Source organism: Oncorhynchus mykiss, chromosome 7, assembly GCF_013265735.2.
Source record: "Oncorhynchus mykiss isolate Arlee chromosome 7, USDA_OmykA_1.1, whole genome shotgun sequence".
NCBI lineage: Eukaryota > Metazoa > Chordata > Actinopteri > Salmoniformes > Salmonidae > Oncorhynchus > Oncorhynchus mykiss.
The window spans coordinates 65411959-65430572 of record NC_048571.1 but is presented as its reverse complement, the minus strand read 5'-3'; the positions used below and the strand labels follow the sequence as shown (position 1 = coordinate 65430572).

Here is an 18614-nt window from a genome sequence, read left to right as displayed (position 1 = left end):
AGTTAGAAATGTATTGGTGAATTTTGAATTCTTCAAAGATAATTGATACATTTTGAATTCTTTATAAAGATAACTGATGAAATTAGGTATTATACTGTACAACATTGACTACAGTTTTGTTGAGTCGATCCTGTAGTAGATGACTGACTCTCCAATACAATGTAGAGGAGTCAAACTTGGATACATGCAGATATACAGTGGTAAACAGGTGTGAAAAGGTAAAGACAATTTAAAAACCCTCTTTTCCAGGACAAAATACCATACCAGTTTAGCTTTGTATTTATTCACACAAAACATTTTTTTTTAATAAGGCAACACAATATATACAGACAATGATTTATATATGAATACCATATTTCAATTTAAAGTTATTTCGTGACAAACATGTCATTCAGTACCAGCACTAGCCTGAACACAGTCATGGTTCAGCAAGTCATGTAAAAGAGTACCAGATGCTAAAGCCTCTTCAAAAGTCTCCTTAATGTTGGTGTCCATTAGAAACCCCACTTGGTTCAATGTGGAATTTTGTAGAATTCTCTAAGCAGCTACAAGCTTTTGAAAGTGATGTCTCGTACATAACATCCCTTTCCAATTGTGTACTATGAACAATGGGACATCAAATATCAAGACCCAGAGCCCTTTTCCAAAGGAAAGACTCAGAACAGAAACACTTTTGTTGAAATAACTTCCAATACAAGACCACTAAATCCTATTAATTTACGTACAGCGCAACCAAACTCCAATAGCATATACTGAGCACATTTCTTGTTACTTTCATTAGCTGTGTAAGATACAACAAAAACATATCCGATATTGAACATCTTGATCATTGAGGATTTATGTTAGAGACATTTTGGCAATCTCCTGACCTACTAATGCCAAAGAATATGACGGATGACTTCAGAGTGCTTGCATAGTGAAAGCTCCATTTGTTTAGTGTAAAACATCTCCACATACAGATTGCTATTTGGCAACTGGGACTATACAAAGTAGAATAATTATAGAAGAAAAACATGTGACAAGCCTACAAATGGCTTACTGCTAGATCTGAAAACTCTGTTGCAGAGAACAGACAGTTTGATACCTAGCTTATTAGTCTTTCTCAATAACCACGTCTCTGAAGTCAAATTAGTAGGTTGCTAGAAAGTTAGTGTTCCTTCTCTCCACTGCTGAGACTGAATTCACAATGATTTACAAAAATATAATTATATTCTGCATAACAAACATCAATAATATAGATTAGTACTGAATTAGAAGATGAAAGGACATGGAGTGACTTGAAAACAACACCGTGGCCCATGAAGTATCAGTTCAAAACACACCTGGGTTCAAATGCATGTGTATTTGATTATTTGCTATTTATATACTTGTGTTTGAGTATTTTCAAATAATGTGGCCTGAATCAACTACTTCTATTGAAAGTCGACTATTTGAGAGTATTTTCAAGTACTTATTTCAAATACTATTTTCAAATACCCGGGTTAAATGCATGGGAGTGTATTTAAGTCAGTGCATTTGAGATTCGTCAAATACATGCCAATTCGTTCCAAGTGTATTTCCAAATAGATTCCAATATTCAATTACTTGTCTTATCAAATAAAAAATATGACTATTTACTTCGAAATGTATGTGAAAGTAATTGAGATATTTGGAATAGTATTTGAACCCAGGTCTCGTTCAAACAGATCTGGTTCTGTTGTTATGCATGAAGCAATAGTAGGGCTCAGCTGTAACTGTTCAAAACACAGAGCTTCTTTTCACACATACAGTTGATAAGGCCATGAAATGATATGTTACAAAACAAAATGTTAAGGTTTGTATCAAGCTCATATCATAATCTCGATTTAAATACGATGGTAGACTTATTGGTAGTACCCTGCCTGGATTATTTGTGGGAGGTTGGATTTCAGATCATTAGACAAGCGACGTTGAGCTCAAGATGTAGTGGTTAGGGGATGTGTGTGGTTTCCTTGTCTTACTATACATAAAGACGCACACTCGCAATTATGCCCACACACACTATAGTCTTTCTCTCACTCATACATATGTAAACACAAACAGGCCTTCCACACATACTTCTCAGCCATAGTTGTAGGTGAAGTTGTAAGTGCTGGGCTCCTTTGGCACAGGGGGAGGGGCTTCAGGTATGGTGATGTTCTCCAGGTCCAGGAGGCGGAGCTTCATCTCCATGGAGATGAGCGTGTCCAGGTCGCTGCGTGTGAGGTCACTGCCCATCTCTCGCCCCAACAACGCACACAGCCCATCAGTCCAGATACAGTACTGCTCCATGCACAAGCAGGCAGGCAGGAACACAGACAAAGCAGACAGCGAGCACAGGTCAGATAACATACAGTACATTTGCAACACGCTCACATACAGTTGAAGTCGTAAATTAACTTCATATGGCTGCAGGGGCAGTATTGAGTAGCTTGGATGAAAAGGTGCCCATTGTAAACGGCCAGCTCCTCAGTCTCAGTTGCTAATATATGCATATTGTTATTAGTATTGGATAGAAAACCCTATAAAGTTTTGAAAACTGTCAAAATATTGTCTGTGAGTATAACATAACTGATATTGCAGGCGAAACCCTGAGGAAAATCAAAACAGGAAGTGGCTTCTATTTTGAAAACTCCATGTTCCATAGCCTTCCTTTGCTGGATTTAAACGGATATGAACCAGATTCCTTTTCCTATCGCTTCCTCAAGGTGTCAGTCTTCAGACATAGTTTCAGGCTTTTATTTTGAAAAATGAGCCAGAACGATAACATCGCGTCAAGTGGTCACATGAGTTATGCTTGCGCAACAGAATTTGGACAGCCATTGTTTTACCCTCTCCTACTGTAAAAGACATTTGCGGTTGATATATTATCGATTATATATTTTAAAAACAACCTGAGGATTGATTATAAAAAACGGGCTTCCCTAAGGTGTCAGTCTTTAGTCATAGTTTCAGGCTTTTATTTTGAAAAATTAGCGTGAAAGATCACATTGCGTAAGTAGATAGGTGAGGGCTCTCAGAGTGAGTTTTGCGCTACAGAGTAAAGCGGCCATTGTTTCTCCCGGTGTTATTGAAAAACCTACACACCCGGTTGATATATTATCAAATATATATTTGAAAAACAACCTGAGGATTGATTATAAAAAACGTTTGACATGTTTCTGTGGACATTATGGCAACTATTTGGAATTTTCGTCTGCGTTGTCGTGACCGCTCTTTCCTGTGGATTTCTGAACATAACGCAACAAACAAACGGAGGTATTTTGGATATAAAAATCATCTTTATGGAACAAACGGAACATTTGTTGTGTAACTGGGAGTCTCGTGAGTGAAAACATCTGAAGATCAAAGGTAAACAATTAATTTGATTGCTTTTCTGATTTGTGACCGAGCTACCTGATGCTAAGTGTACTTAATGTTTTATCGTGCGATCAATAAACTTACAAACGCTTGGATTGCTTTCTCTGTAAAGCATAATTTCAAAATCTGACACGACAGGCGGATTAACAAAAGGCTAAGCTGTGTTTTCCTATATTGCACTTGTGATTTCATGAATATAAATATTTATTGTAATATTTATTGTATGTAGCGCTATGCTATTCAGCGGTTGTTGATGACACTTATCCCCCGATAGGGGGATTGCAGCCATAACAAGTTAACATACACTTACTTAGGTTGGAGTCATTAAAACTTGTTTTTCAACCACTCCACAAATTTCTTGTAAACAAACTATAGTTTTGGCAAGTCAGTTAGGACATCGACTTTGTGCATGACACAAGCAATATTTACAACAATTGTTTACAGACAAATTATTGAACTTATAATTCACTGTATCACAATTCCAGTGGGTCAGAAGTTTACACTAACAGGCTGACTACACTGCTCTCGCTGCAAAATAAATGTAGAAATCTGTTATAGAGGTCGACTGATTATGATTTTTCAACGCCAATACCGATTATTGGAAGACCAAAAAAAGCAGATACCGATTAAATCGGCCGATTTTTAGAATGTATTTGTAATAATGACAATTACAACAATACTGAATGAACACTTATTTTAACTTCTTCGGGATAGGGGGCAGGATTTTCACTCTTGGATAAATAGCGTGCCCAATTTCAACTTCCTGCTACTCATCCCCAGAATATAAGATATGCATTTTATTAGTAGATTTGGATAGAAAACACTGACATTTCTAAAGCTGTTTGACTCATGTCTATGAGTATAACAAAACCCCGAGGACAAACGATTCAGATTTTTGTTTTTTGAGGTCACGCTCTATTCAATGAGTTGGGCAGCTGTTTCATTGGGAAACTAGATTTCTAAGGGACTTCCTTGCAGTTCCTACCACTTCCACTGGATGTCACCAGTCTTTAGAAATTGGTTGAGGTTATTCTTTTGTGTAATGAAGAAGTACGGTCATCTTGAATGAGTGTCATTTGAAGTGTACTTTTTGAGAGAGACGCATGACTTGAAAAGTAGCGTTAGTTTGTTGTCTTCCTGTATTGAACACAGAAAGTCCAGTCTTCAATTTGATCGATTATTAACGTTTAAAAATACCCAAAGTTCTTTTACAAAAGTAGTTTGAAATGTTTTGGTAGTGACTTTGCGCAAATTGGAAGCTGTGTTTTTCTGGATCAAACGTGCCAAATAAATGGACATTTTGGATATATATCGACGGAATTATCTAACAAAAGGACCATTTGTGATATTTATGGGACATATTGGAGTGCCAACAAAAGAAGCCCGTCAAAGGTAAGGCATGATTTATATTTTATTTCTGCTTTTTGTGTTGCGCCTGCAGGGTTGAAATATGCTACTCTTTGCTTACTGTTGTGCTATCATCAGATAATAGCATCTTATGCTTTTGCCGAAAAGCCTTTTTGAAATCTAACATGTTGGCTGAATTCACAACGAGTGTACCTTTAATTTGGTATCTTACATGTGTGATTTAATGAAAGTTAGATTTTTATGGTATTATTTTTATTGGCCAAGTGGGACGCGACTGTCCCGCCTATCCCAGAGAGGTTTTAACTTCAATTAAGCCTCAAATAAATAATGAAACATGTTCAATTTGGTTTAAATAATGCAAAAACAAAGTGTTGGAGAAGAAAGTAAAAAGTGTGCCATGTAAGAAAGCTAACGTTTAAGTTCCTTGCTCAGAACATGAGAACATATGAAAGCTGGTGGTTCCTTTTAACATGAGTCTTCAATATTCCCAGGTAAGACGTTTTAGGTTGTAGTTATTATAGGAATTATAGGACTATTTCTCTCTATACCATTTGTATTTCATTAACCTTTTATAGGCACTTTAGTATTGCCAGTGTAACAGTATAGCTTCCGTCCCTCTCCTCGCTCCTCCCTGGGCTCGAACCAGGAACACATGACAACAGCCACCCTCGAAGCAGTTACCCATGCAGAGCAAGGGGAACAACCACTCCAAGTCTCAGAGTGAGTGACGTTTGAAACGCTATTAGCGCGTACCCCGCTAACTACCTAGCCATTTCACATGGGTTACACAAGCCTAATCACGGGAGTTGGTAGGCTTGAAGTTATAAACAGTGCAATGCTTGACATACAACGAAGAGCTGCTGGCAAAACACACAAAAGTGCCGTTTGAATGAATGCTTACAAGCCTGCTGTTGCCTACCACCGCTCAGTCAGACTGCTCTATCAAATCATAGACTTAATTATAACATAATAAACACACAGAAATACAAGTCGTAGGTCAATAATATGGTCGAATCCGGAAACTATCTTCTCGAAAACAAAACGTTTATTCTTTCAGTGAAATATGGAACAGTTCCGTATTTGATCTAAGGGGTGGCATCCATTAGTCTAAATATTCCTGTTACATTGCACAACCTTCAATGTTATGTCATAATTACGTAAAAATCTGGCAAATTAGGCAACCCAAACAGGTTTAAAAATATATACTTCTGTGTATTGATTTTAAGAAAGGCATTGATGTTTATGCTTAGGTACACATTGGAGCAACGATACGTACAGCATCGATTATATGCAACGCAGGACACACTAGATAAACTAGTAATATCATCAACCATGTGTAGTTAACTAGTGATTATGATTGATTGATTGTTTTTTTGAAGATAAGTTTCATGCTAGCTAGCAACTTACCTTGGCTTACTGCATTCGCGTAACAGGCAGTCTCCTCGTGGAGTGCAATGAGAGGCAGGTGGTTAGAGCGTTGGACTAGTTAACTGTAAGGTTGCAAGACTGAATCCCCCGAGCTGACAAGGTGAAAATCTGTCGTTCTGCCCCTGAACGAGGCAGTTAAACCACCGTTCCTAGGCCGTCATTGAAAATAAGAATGTGTTAACTGACTTGCCTAGTTACATAAAGATTAAATAAAGGTGTATAAAAAAAAAACGGTGTCCAAAAATACAGATTTCCGATTGTTATGAAAACCTGAAATCGGCCCTAATTAATCTGCCATTCCGATTAATCTGTCGACCTCTACTATGTTATTCAATTATTGTACCCACACTGCTCGAAAGCGCCATTGCGCGTCTGCGTTGCCAAGGGCTAAAATAGTTATATTTCTGACGCAGATCGCGCTGCAAGTTCTGCCTCCCCATCTGCTCATTGGTTTATAGAAGCAGGTACCCACGTGCCATCTCCTCATTGGTTATACCCACGTGGGTGACTGAAAGACGAATGAGGTCAGTTGCGGTAATGCACCTAATTTATGAAAGTTGCCAATCGTAATATAAAGTCAAGAGAAGAAAAAGCCTAGAAGGAGGAGAGATGACTAGATACGATTTGGTTGGCCGTTTTATGTGTGGATTAATTGGCGGAGTAGAGGACCTTGTGCATTTCAGGTAAAATAACAACTCAATGTTTATATCCCAGGACAAATTAGCTAGCAACAGCAAGCTAGCTAAATAGGAGAAATTAGCTAGCAAGTACAAGGTAACTAGCTAAATTGCCATAAATGTTTAATGCTTTTCGACCAGTCCCCAAATTAATATAATTGGTTCAGAGTTTGTTTTGATACTTTAACCTGCGTGTCCTGATCGCGTTTGGTGTGGGGGGACAAAATACATTTATGCACGATGGCGCACGCGGTTTGGGTTCTGTGTAAGTTGACTGTGCTTTTCAACAGCTTGGCTTCAGAAGCTTCTGATAGGCTAATTGACATCATTTGAGTCAATTGGAGGTGTACCTGTGGATGTATTTCAAGGCCTACCTTCAAACACAGTGCCTCTTTGCTTGACATCATGGGAAAATCTAAATAAATCAGCCAAGACCTCAGAAAAAAATTGTAGACCTCCACAAGTCTGGTTCATCCTTGGGATCAATTCCCAAACACCTGAACGTACTTTGGTGCGAAAAGTGCAAATCAATCCCACAACAGCAGCAAAGGATGTGAAGATGCTGAAGGAAACAGGTACAAAATGATCTATATCCACAGTACAACGAGTCCTATATCGACATAACCTGAAAGGCCGCTCAGCAAGGAAGAAGAGCCACTGCTCCAAAACCGACATTAAAAAAGCCAGACAACGCACATGGGGACAAAGACTTTTTGGAAAAATGTCCTCTGGTCTGATGAAACAAAAATAGAACTGTTTGACCATAATGACCATCGTTATGTTTGGAGGAAAAAGGGGGAGGCTTGCAAGCCGAAGAACACCATCCCAGCCGTGAAGCACAGGGGTGGCAGCATCATGTTGTGGTGGTGATTTGCTGCAAGAGAGACTGGTGCACTTCACTAAATAGATGACATCATGAGGCAGGAAAATTAATGTGGATATATTGAAGAAACATCTTAAGACATCAGTTAAAGCTTGGTCACAAATGGGTCTTCCAAATGGACAATGACCCCAAGCATACTTCCAAAGTTGTGGCAAAATGGCTTAAGGACAACAAAGTCAAGGTATTGGAGTGGCCATCACAAAGCCCTGATCTCAATCTTACAGCACATTTGTGGGCAGAACTTTAAAAGCTTGTGCGAGCAAGGAGGCCTACAAACTTGACTCAGTTACACCAGCTCTGTCAGGAGGAATGGGCCAAAATTCACCCAACTTATTGTGGGAAGCATGTGGAAGGCTACCCGAAACATTTGACCCAAGTTAAACAATTTAACATCTTATGGCTGGGGGAGCTATTTTCACATTCGGATGAAAAGCTTGCCCAGAGTAAACTGCCTGCTACTCAGGCCCAGAAGCTACGATATGCATATTATTAGTAGATTTGGATAGAAAACACTGACGTTTCTAAACCTGTTTGAATGATGTCTGAGTATAACAGAACTCATATGGCAGGCGAAAACCTGAGAAAAATCTAACCAGGAAGTGGGAAATCTGAGGTTTGTAGTTTCAAGTGATTGCCTATCCAATATACAGTGTAAAATTTGGTCCAATTGCACTTCCTAAGGCTTCCACTAGATGTCAACAGTCTTTAGAACCTTGTTTCAGGCTTCTACTGTGGAGGGGGACCGAATAAGAGCGGTTTAAACCTGGGGTCTGGCTGAAAGCCATTAGTTTAATCACGCGCGGGGCCGTGAGCACGAGCTCTGTTCCTTTTCATTTCTAAAGACAAAGGAATTGTCCGGTTGAAACATTACTGAAGATTTATGATAAAAACATCCTAAAGATTGATTCTATACATCGTTTGACATGTTTCTACGAACTGTAATATAACTTTTTTGACTTTGTCTGGACTTAGTGCCCGCGCATTGTGCATTTGGATTACTGGACTAAACGCGAACATAACGGAGGTATTTGGACATAAATGGACTTTATCGAACAAAACACACATTTATTGTGGAACTGGGATTCCTGGGAGTGCATTCCGATGAAGAGCAAAGGCAAGTGAATATTTATAATGCTATTTCTGACTTTTGTTGACTCCACAACATAGCGGGTATCTGTTTGGTAGCTGAGTGCTGTACTCAGATTATCGCATGGTGTGCTTTTGTCACAAAGCTTTTTTGAAATCTGACACAGCGGTTGCATTAAGGAGAAGTATATCTTTAATTCTATGCATAACACTTGTATCTTTCATCAACGTTTATGATAAGTATTTCTGTAAATTGATGTGGCTCTCTGCAAAATCACTGGATGTTTTGGAGGCAAAACATTACTGAACATAACGTGCCAATGTAAACTGAGATTTTTGGATATAAATATGAACTTTATCGAACAAAACATACATGTATTGTGTAACATGAAGTCCTAAGAGTGCCATCTGATGAAGATCGTCAAAGGTTAGTGATTCATTTTCTCTCTATTTCTGCTTTTTGTGACTCCTCTCTTCGGCTGGAAAATGGCTGTTTTTGTGACTAGGCGCTGACCTAACATAATTGCATGGTATGCTTTCGTCCTAAAGCCTTTTTGAAATCGGACACTGTGGTGGGATTAACAACAAGTTCTTTATCTTTAAAATGGTGTATAATACTTGTATGTTTGAGGAATTTTAATTATGAGATTTCTGTTTGAATTTGGCGCCCTGCACTTTCACTGGCTGTTGTCAAATCGATCTCGTTAACGGGATTTCAGCCATAAGAAGTTTAAAGGCAATGCTACCAAATACCAATTGAGTGTATCTAAACTTCTGACCCACTGGGAATGTGGTGAAAGAAATAAAAGCTGAAATAAACCACTACTATTATTCTGACATTTTCACATTCTGAAAATAAAGTGGTGATCCTAACTGACCTAAGACAGGGAATTTTTACTAGGATTAAATGTCAGGAATTGTGAAAAACTGAGTTTAAATGCATTTGGCTAAGGTGTATGTAAACTTCCGACTTCAACTGTACATGTCTTCAGAGTTGTATTTATTCTGGGGATAAAACGGGTTGCTTACCTCGTATTTGTTGGGAGCCACAAAGTTGAGATTTTCATCAGGATCGTACAGGATGGAGAAAGCCTGCTCCAACACCTCCTACACACAGAACAGAGAGCACATTTCATGTCCACAACTCTAATATGAACCGCATGCACTAGAATGACTAGATATTCCATGGATGGACCCTGATCAAAAATAGTGCACTATAAAGGGAACAGGTTGCCATTTGGGATGCAATCCATAACCATTGAGATGAATAAGAGAAAGGGCTAGTAGTTAAATACAGTGGGGCAAAAAAGTATTTAGTTAGCCACCAATTGTGCAAGTTATCCCACTTAAAAAGATGAGGCCTGTAATTTTCATCTTAGGTACACTTCAACTATGACAGACAAAATGAGGGGGAAAAAAATCCAGAAAATCACATTGTAGGATTTTTTATGAATTTATTTGCAAATTATGGTGGAAAATAAGTATTTGGTCACCTACAAACAAGCAAGATTTCTGGCTCTCACAGACCTGTAACTTCTTCTTTAAGAGGCTCCTCTGTCCTCCACTCGTTACCTGTATTAATGGCACCTGTTTGAACTTGTTATCAGTATAAAAGACACCTGTCCACAACCTCAAACAGTCACACTCCAAACTCCACTATGGCCAAGACCAAAGAGCTGTCAAAGGACACCAGAAACAAAATTGTAGACCTGCACCAGGCTGGGAAGACTGAATCTGCAATAGGTAAGCAGCTTGGTTTGAAGAAATCAACTGTGGGAGCAATTATTAGGAAATGGAAGACATACAAGACCACTGATAATCTCCCTCGATCTGGGGCTCCACGCAAGATCTCACCCCGTGGGGTCAAAATGATCACAAGAACGGTGAGCAAAAATCCCAGAACCACACGGGGGGGACCTAGTGAATGACCTGCAGAGAGCTGGGACCAAAGTAACAAAGCCTACCATCAGTAACACACTACGCCACCAGGGACTCAAATCCTGCAGTGCCAGACGTGTCCCCCTGCTTAAACCAGTACATGTCCAGGCCCGTCTGAAGTTTGCTAGAGAGCATTTGGATGATCCAGAAGAAGATTGGGAGAATGTCATATGGTCAGATGAAACCAAAATATAACTTTTTGGTAAAAACTCAACTCGTCGTGTTTGGAGGACAAAGAATGCTGAGTTGCATCCAAAGATCCACCATACCTACTGTGAAGCATGGGGGTGGAAACATCATGCTTTGGGGCTGTTTTTCTGCAAAGGGACCAGGACGACTGATCCGTGTAAAGGAAAGAATGAATGGGGCCATGTATCGTGAGATTTTGAGTGAAAACCTCCTTCCATCAGCAAGGGCATTGAAGATGAAACGTGGCTGGGTCTTTCAGCATGACAATGATCCCAAACACTCCGCCCGGGCAACAAAGGAGTGGCTTTGTAAGAAGCATTTCAAGGTCCTGGAGTGGCCTAGCCAGTCTCCAGATCTCAACCCCATAGAAAATCTTTGGAGGGAGTTGAAAGTCCGTGTTGCCCAGCAACAGCCCCAAAACATCACTGCTCTAGAGGAGATCTGCATGGAGGAATGGGCCAAAATACCAACAACAGTGTGTGAAAACCTTGTGAAGACTTACAGAAAACGTTTGACCTCTGTCATTGCCGACAAAGGGTATATAACAAAGTATTGAGATAAACTTTTGTTATTGACCAAATACTTCTTTTCCACCATAATTTGCAAATAAATTCATTAAAAATCCTACAATGTGAATTTCTGGATTTTTTTTTCTCTCATTTTGTCTGTCATAGTTGAAGTGTACCTATGATAAATTACAGGCCTCTCATCTTTTTAAGTGGGATAACTTGCACAATTGGTGGCTGACTAAATACTTTTTTGCCCCACTGTATCAGTCATACTAACAGGCATGCCCTCTGCTGGTAGGCTACAGTACCTTATTTTGTTTCAGTGCACTCTTTTCTTTCATGTGGGGACAGTCCTTCCCCGTCACCACTGACTTGATATCAGACACGGGGACTGCAGGGGAAGATTAGAAAGAGCAGGAAATTAAAAAGAGATGAAACAGGCATGTATCTAGGTCAGTTCCACGGATCTAGGCGTGATGTGGATCAGTCCGTTTTAAGACTTGGTTATTTGCCATCCATATCTGTGCAACATCAGCTCAGAGAGACTGAGAACATCATGAGGTGTGGCTTTTGCCTAAAAAAAACTAAAACTGAAGCCTACAACAGACCTCAGAGCTGATGCCTTTCCATGTCATTTTGAGACTTCACCTGATGAGCTTTAAGATAGACAACCTCACTCAAATCTCACTGTAGAGAGTCAGTGGGAGACAGAGGGTTGTAGCCAGAAGACTCACTCTTGTCGGTGAGCAGCTCAAAAGGCACTTCCCCCTGGGGAGACTCGTCCAGATCTCCATAGTGCAGCACCTTGTGGTTCAGAGACAGGCGGCAGAACCAGAACTTCTCTGAGGACAAAACAAACGACAACATTAGGAATAAAGACAAAGGTAGTGATCAGTCCTATGAAGTAAATCAACAGTAAGAAAATATTTGTATTAAAACTCCAGGCAAATGCTGACATATTTGTTATTGTGCATGTGTGTAAGGTTCTCACCTTGTCTGCGGCGGTTGCCAAGCTTGCGGAAGCAGCTTCCCTCACACAGGCGGTTCAGTCGCTGTTGCTTAATCAGCTCCAGTATCTCTGGCTGGATCCTCTCACGCAGTTCACTGCAACACACACACACACACACACAGTAGGTCTCATAGTATTGAACAGAAACCAAGACAAGACTGAGGCAAGGCTAAAAAAATAACATGAGGGGTTAAGAAGCCAAACACAGAGGCAGACTAATCTGATTGCCAAAGTCAAAGAGTTAACGTGGATGTGGGACTGACATGATGGGTGGTGACTGAAAATCATCCTGGCTCATCCTCTCTGACTGGCGCAGACGCAGGATCTCAGAGTAGCTGAGGCCTCGTAGTTTCCCTTTTAGCTGGTCCAGGGACGAGGGCTTCATAGCCAGAGTCCGGGTGATCTGCTCCCGAACCACCTGCATCACCTGGCCAACCAAGGGTTAGCAACACAATGGATTACCAACCACAGTCAACCACACATCAGAGCAAATGGCTACATCCACATTTCCAGAAATTTCCAGTAGTGTGCACTTTAAAAGCATAGGATTGGTGTAAGCATTGGCTGGAGGGAGTTTCCACATTGTAAAATCCATATGAGAAAGTGTGCAAGTGCACACTTCCGGACAAGGGTGGAGAATTGTGACTCAGCCTATGAGGTTCAGAGATTCTGCGATGGTCAAAGGCCTCTAGGTGGTTGAACTCTGACCTTGTTGAAGTCCTCAGCCGTGGCCCTCATCTCCTTCCAGGTCTTGTTGAGCAGTTGGATGCAGACGCAGAAGAACTCCTCCCACGCCCGGTCGTGAGTAAAGAACATGGGGTGGTAGTCGTTGCAGCCCTCATTGGCTGGAGAGAGGGAACACACACAATGGACGCCTATTATAACACGTGGTTGTCATGAACAGAATGAATCAGTTATCCCTCTGACGATACATGTACAATAGAACTCATGAGGTTGGCCATTCTGATTAGCTTGGAAAGCTCCAAACAGATTGAGGCTTGCTTGAATGCCATGTCAGCCGTAAAGCCATCTGTGATGTGATGTGTTGAGTCCATGTATGAGAAGTGGGAGCATTGTACTCACGCAATTCTCCCACTTGAAGTATCTCACACAGCATTCGGGTGAGCTCGATGGCACAGCGTCCGAAGGGACACTCGTGTTTGTCCTCACGGCTGCTGTTCTCTAGAACAATCTGATGTGAGAAACACACACTATGGTCATACTTGGAAAAACTGAATTTCAACCATTTGAAATCTTTAATTACTTTTTCAGTTTTTTTTCTCCAGAAAACCTTGTGGTACAGGCTGCGTCTCAAATGGCAAGCTATTTCCTACATAGTGCACTACTTTTGACCAGGACCATGGTCAAAAGTATTGCACTATAGGTAAAAAGTAGTGCCCTATATTGGGAATAGGGTGCCAATTGTGAAGCACACAGACTCACCCTGATGTAGGTGTCCTGGTGCAGCTTGGCCAGGTAGAGCATGTTGTCCAGGGCCAGCATGCCTGGAGGGGTCTGAGTGAAGTCCATGGCAGGGTTCACATGGTTCTGGAGCGACAACCGCCATGAGAGTCAATGAAAGACAGACCGTAACTCCTAACAACTCCTCTAGAGATCAGCAGCTGTACCAACCCAAACACCTCTACAGAAGCAAACAATCCCATTATAACCCCAAAACAACCACTTTAATACATCCACACACACTCCAACTCAACACCTCTAAAGAGCTATACAGAAGAAAACAGCCCACTAGCTGGACTCACAGTGAAGCCCAGCATCTTGTAGTCCTTGGTGTACATGGCCTTTCTCTTCTCCGTGCCACTAGAGTCATTTTCCCCATCAAACGCAATCCTGCGCAGCTCAAAAATGATGTCCCTCTGGGCCTGGAAATGGATGAGGGCAGAACATAAAAACATCAAATCGGTATGAATAAGGCTAAAAGGGTTCAGCTTAAAGATTCAGGGAATCCAAAGAAAGAAAATACTGCTTTGTTAGTTTCTGGTCATTTTACCTGGTCACTGGGATCCATCTTGGTCATCATCCGTTCTTCCAAAAGGTTAAAGGTAAGCACCTGCAGCACGTACAGCTGGTGTGCCATCTCAGCTTTGATAGGTCGGTTGCCTCGGATAACATGCTGTGAAAGATGACATATATTAGGAGTTCTGGATCTGTACTGTTTAGAAAGCATCACGTTACTATGAAGGGCTGTTTAGAAAGCATCACGTTACTATGAAGGGCTGTTTAGAAAGCATCACGTTACTATGAAGGGCTGTTTAGAAAGCATCACGTTACTATGAAGGGCTGTTTAGAAAGCATCACGTTATTATGAAGGGCTGTTTAGAAAGCATCACGTTACTATGAAGGGCTGTTTAGAAAGCATCACGTTATTATGAAGGGCTGTTTAGAAAGCATCACGTTATTATGAAGGGCTGTTTAGAAAGCATCACGTTATTATGAAGGGCTGTTTAGAAAGCATCACGTTATTATGAAGGGCTGTTTAGAAAGCATCACGTTACTATGAAGGGCTGTTTAGAAAGCATCACGTTACTATGAAGGGCTGTTTAGAAAGCATCACGTTACTATGAAGGGCTGTTTAGAAAGCATCACGTTATTATGAAGGGCTGTTTAGAAAGCATCACATTATGAAGGGCTGTTTAGAAAGCATCACGTTACTATGAAGGGCTGTTTAGAAAGCATCACGTTATTATGAAGGGCTGTTTAGAAAGCATCACGTTACTATGAAGGGCTGTTTAGAAAGCATCACGTTATTATGAAGGGCTGTTTAGAAAGCATCACGTTATTATGAAGGGCTGTTTAGAAAGCATCACGTTACTATGAAGGGCTGTTTAGAAAGCATCACGTTACTATGAAGGGCTGTTTAGAAAGCATCATGTTACTATGAAGGGCTGTTTAGAAAGCATCACGTTACTATGAAGGGCTGTTTAGAAAACATCACGTTACTATGAAGGGCTGTTTAGAAAGCATCATGTTATTATGAAGGGCTGTTTAGAAAGCATCATGTTACTATGAAGGGCTGTTTAGAAAGCATCATGTTACTATGAAGGGCTGTTTAGAAAGCATCATGTTACTATGAAGGGCTGTTTAGAAAGCATCATGTTACTATGAAGGGCTGTTTGGTTGTGGCTCTGGTTTGTGCCATCCAAGACAAGTACACTCAGGCTTTCCCTGAAACTCACATTGAGGATGATGGATCGTAGGTGTTTCTGTGCCAGGGTGCTCGCCATCTCCTGAGAGGAAGATAGATGGAGAAATACAGTGAGACTCAAAAGTGAGGCCTGGTATGGAAATAGTTGGCCAATAAGCTTACTACCAGACAGCAATATCAAAAAGATAATTTGAGAAAAGGCTTACAGCCATTTCACACAACCCTGAAAGGGGTCCATAACTGTTACAATTCTGTTTTTTGGGTGGGGTCACATCATCAGAAACCCTTACAGCAGTGAGACATGTCTAAGTGCAGAATGCAGCTGCTACAACTAGGGGGACCCTTTGGATAAGAAAGAGGGGGGGGGGTTGAGGGGATGGAGTGAAGGATTGTGGAATGATGTGTACTCACTGTGAGCCGCTGGTCCAGGGGGTTAGTATGCTCCTCCTTAGGGGGGTGGGTTGGGAGGAGGGGTGCAGGTGTGACAGCAATGGAAACAAAGAGTGCACACTTATAGGCACACATCACAAGACACAGCATGGTACAGTACACCTTGGTAGTGAGGAACAGCACATCACAGCACAATATGGCATGGCAATGCACAACAGTATGTGACAACTAGAGGTCGACCAATTAAATCGGAATGGCCAATTAATTAGGGCCGATTTCAAGTTTTCATAACAATCAGTAATCTGCATTTTTGGTCACCGATCATGGCAGATTACATTGCACTCCACGAGGAGACTGCGTGGCAGGCTGACTACCTGTTATGTGAGTGCAGCAAGGAGCCAAAGTAAGGTGCTAGCTAGCATTAAACGTATCTTATAAAAAACAATCTTAACATAAATCACTAGTTAATTACACATGGTTGATGATATTACTAGTTTATCTAGCTTGTCCTGCGTTGTATATAATCGATGCAGTGCCTGTTAATTTATCATTGAATCATAGCCTACTTTGCCAAACGGGTGATTTAACAAGCACATTCGCGAAAAAAGCACTGTCGTTGCACCAATGTGTACCTAATCATAAACATCAACGCCTTTCTTAAAATCAATACACAAGTATATATTTTTAAACCTGCATATTTAGTTAATATTGCCTGCAAACATTAATTTATTTTAACAAGGGAAATTGTGTCACTTCTCTTGAATTCTGTGCAACAGAGTCAGGCTATATGCAGCAGTTTGGGCCCCTGGCTCGTTGAACTGTATGAAGACTATTTGTTCCTAATAAAGACAGCCAACTTCGCCAAACGGGGGATGATTTAACAAAAGCGCATTTGCGAAAAAAGCACAATCGTTGCACAGATGTACCTAACCATAAACATCAATGCCTTTCTTAAAATCAATACACAGAAGTATATATATTTTTAAACCTGCATATTTAGTTAACTTCTTTGGGGTACCCCCCCTTCTTCTCAATTTCCGCCCAAAAACATACCCTAATCTAACTGCCGGTAGCTCAGGCCCAGAGGCAAGGATATGCATATTCTTGACATCATTTGAAAGGAAACACTCCGAATTGTGTGGAAATGTGAATTGAATGTAGGAGAATATAACACAATAGAGCTGGTAGAATAAACTACAAGGAAATAAATATAAGTTTTCTGTTTTCTATTGTTGCTGCATCATGTACCCAAGTGGCCGAATTGGTACAGTGATACATTTTGAAGGAAAGAACTATATACAAAATACATAAATGCTATTCTAAGACACCCCCCCAAAAAATAAATATATATATATATGAAAAAAAAGAAAAAGAAACAAACAAATAACAAGGGTAACTATTTACACATTTTCTATTTACAATATTGTGAAGACCCTCAGTCCTCTACACAATATTGTGCTGCTTTGTTTGAGCTTTTCCTGATTTAGTCGCCATAATTTAAATATATAAACTTGTTGAAAATGCTATTGAATATGTACTGCTATGCGTAACACTCGTGGCTCCGTCAAGTAGAATTTGCAATGGCGAATGAACCTCTTTTACGCCAGAGTTTACAACAAAGGCTGGTCTTCGAACATATAACCATTACATATTGCTGTTTACCTCAGCTCATTGGCTATCTTCCAAGCTAAATTTCAAGAGGATCAGTCGTCATTGGGCTAAAATACAGTCAATCAACGATAGCCCGGTCCTACCATTGGTGCGCAATGAGGTCATTGATTGGTGTCTTCAAATCGGTTTGTTTCGGTCAATACGTCCCGGGAAAAGAACCATCATGTATGGTTGTGTTAGTAACAACCAGAGGATTGCAATGAAACCAACCATGACTGGATAAAAATATGTTTATTGTGTGTAATTACCACAAACGCTTCGTCCAAAGTTGAATGAGACGGAAATCACGACGCAACCGGTTTACAAATGTTTTGTGTTAGGCTATAAAAATAGATTTTATCAAACAAAACAAACATTCACAGTGTAGTTAGGACACTTGGCATTTCCACCAGAGGAAGATCTTCAATGGTAAGACATTTATTTTCTTGTTATTTCTGACTTTCGTGACGCTAATGCTTGGTTGGAAAATGCTAGTAATACTTGTGTGTGTGGGGCGCCGTCCTCAGAAAATCGCATGTTTGCTTTTGCAGTAAACCTTTTTGAAATCTGACACAGCAGCTGGATTAATAAGACGTTCATCTTTTAAATGATGTAAGATACATGTAATTACAATAATGTTTAATACAACAAAAGGTGTATTTAAAATATTAGCTCTCTGCAGTTTCACCGGATGTTGGCCTGTTGGGACGTTCATTCAAACAGCACTTTCGTGCGTTTGCCAGCAGCTCTTCCCTGTGATTCAAACATTGAGCTGTTTATGACTTCAAGCCTATCAACTCCCGAGATTAGACTGGTGTAACCGATGTGAAATGGCTGGCTAGTTAGAGGGGTGCGCGCTAATAGCGTTTCAATCGGTGACGTAACTCGCTCTGAGACATTGAAGAAGTTGTTCCCCTTGCCCTGCAAGGGCCGCAGCTTTTGTGGAGCGATGGGTAATGATGCT

General features: G+C 40.5%; 1 protein-coding gene across 7 annotated transcripts in view; it reads right to left on the bottom strand.

The window, feature by feature from the left end:
• Window positions 1-263: 263 nt before the first annotated feature.
• LOC110528266 (engulfment and cell motility protein 2) overlaps window positions 264-18614 on the bottom strand; it is a 40956-nt gene continuing 22605 nt past the window's right edge. For 5 of the 7 annotated variants that reach the window (XM_036983855.1, XM_036983854.1, XM_036983856.1 and 2 more), the window contains 13 exons: window positions 16022-16057; window positions 15642-15692; window positions 14456-14578; window positions 14208-14327; window positions 13888-13992; window positions 13528-13636; window positions 13153-13289; window positions 12708-12871; window positions 12427-12539; window positions 12170-12277; window positions 11744-11826; window positions 9829-9906; window positions 264-2280 (listed from right to left, as the gene is read on the bottom strand). In XM_036983855.1, the coding sequence (XP_036839750.1) occupies window positions 2080-2280; window positions 9829-9906; window positions 11744-11826; window positions 12170-12277; window positions 12427-12539; window positions 12708-12871; window positions 13153-13289; window positions 13528-13636; window positions 13888-13992; window positions 14208-14327; window positions 14456-14578; window positions 15642-15692; window positions 16022-16057 (1428 nt within the window). In that variant the 3' untranslated portion in view covers window positions 264-2079. The remainder of the gene's footprint in view (window positions 2281-9828; window positions 9907-11743; window positions 11827-12169; window positions 12278-12426; window positions 12540-12707; window positions 12872-13152; window positions 13290-13527; window positions 13637-13887; window positions 13993-14207; window positions 14328-14455; window positions 14579-15641; window positions 15693-16021; window positions 16058-18614) is intronic. The other 2 variants (XM_036983852.1, XM_036983853.1) reach the window with 1 other exon arrangement.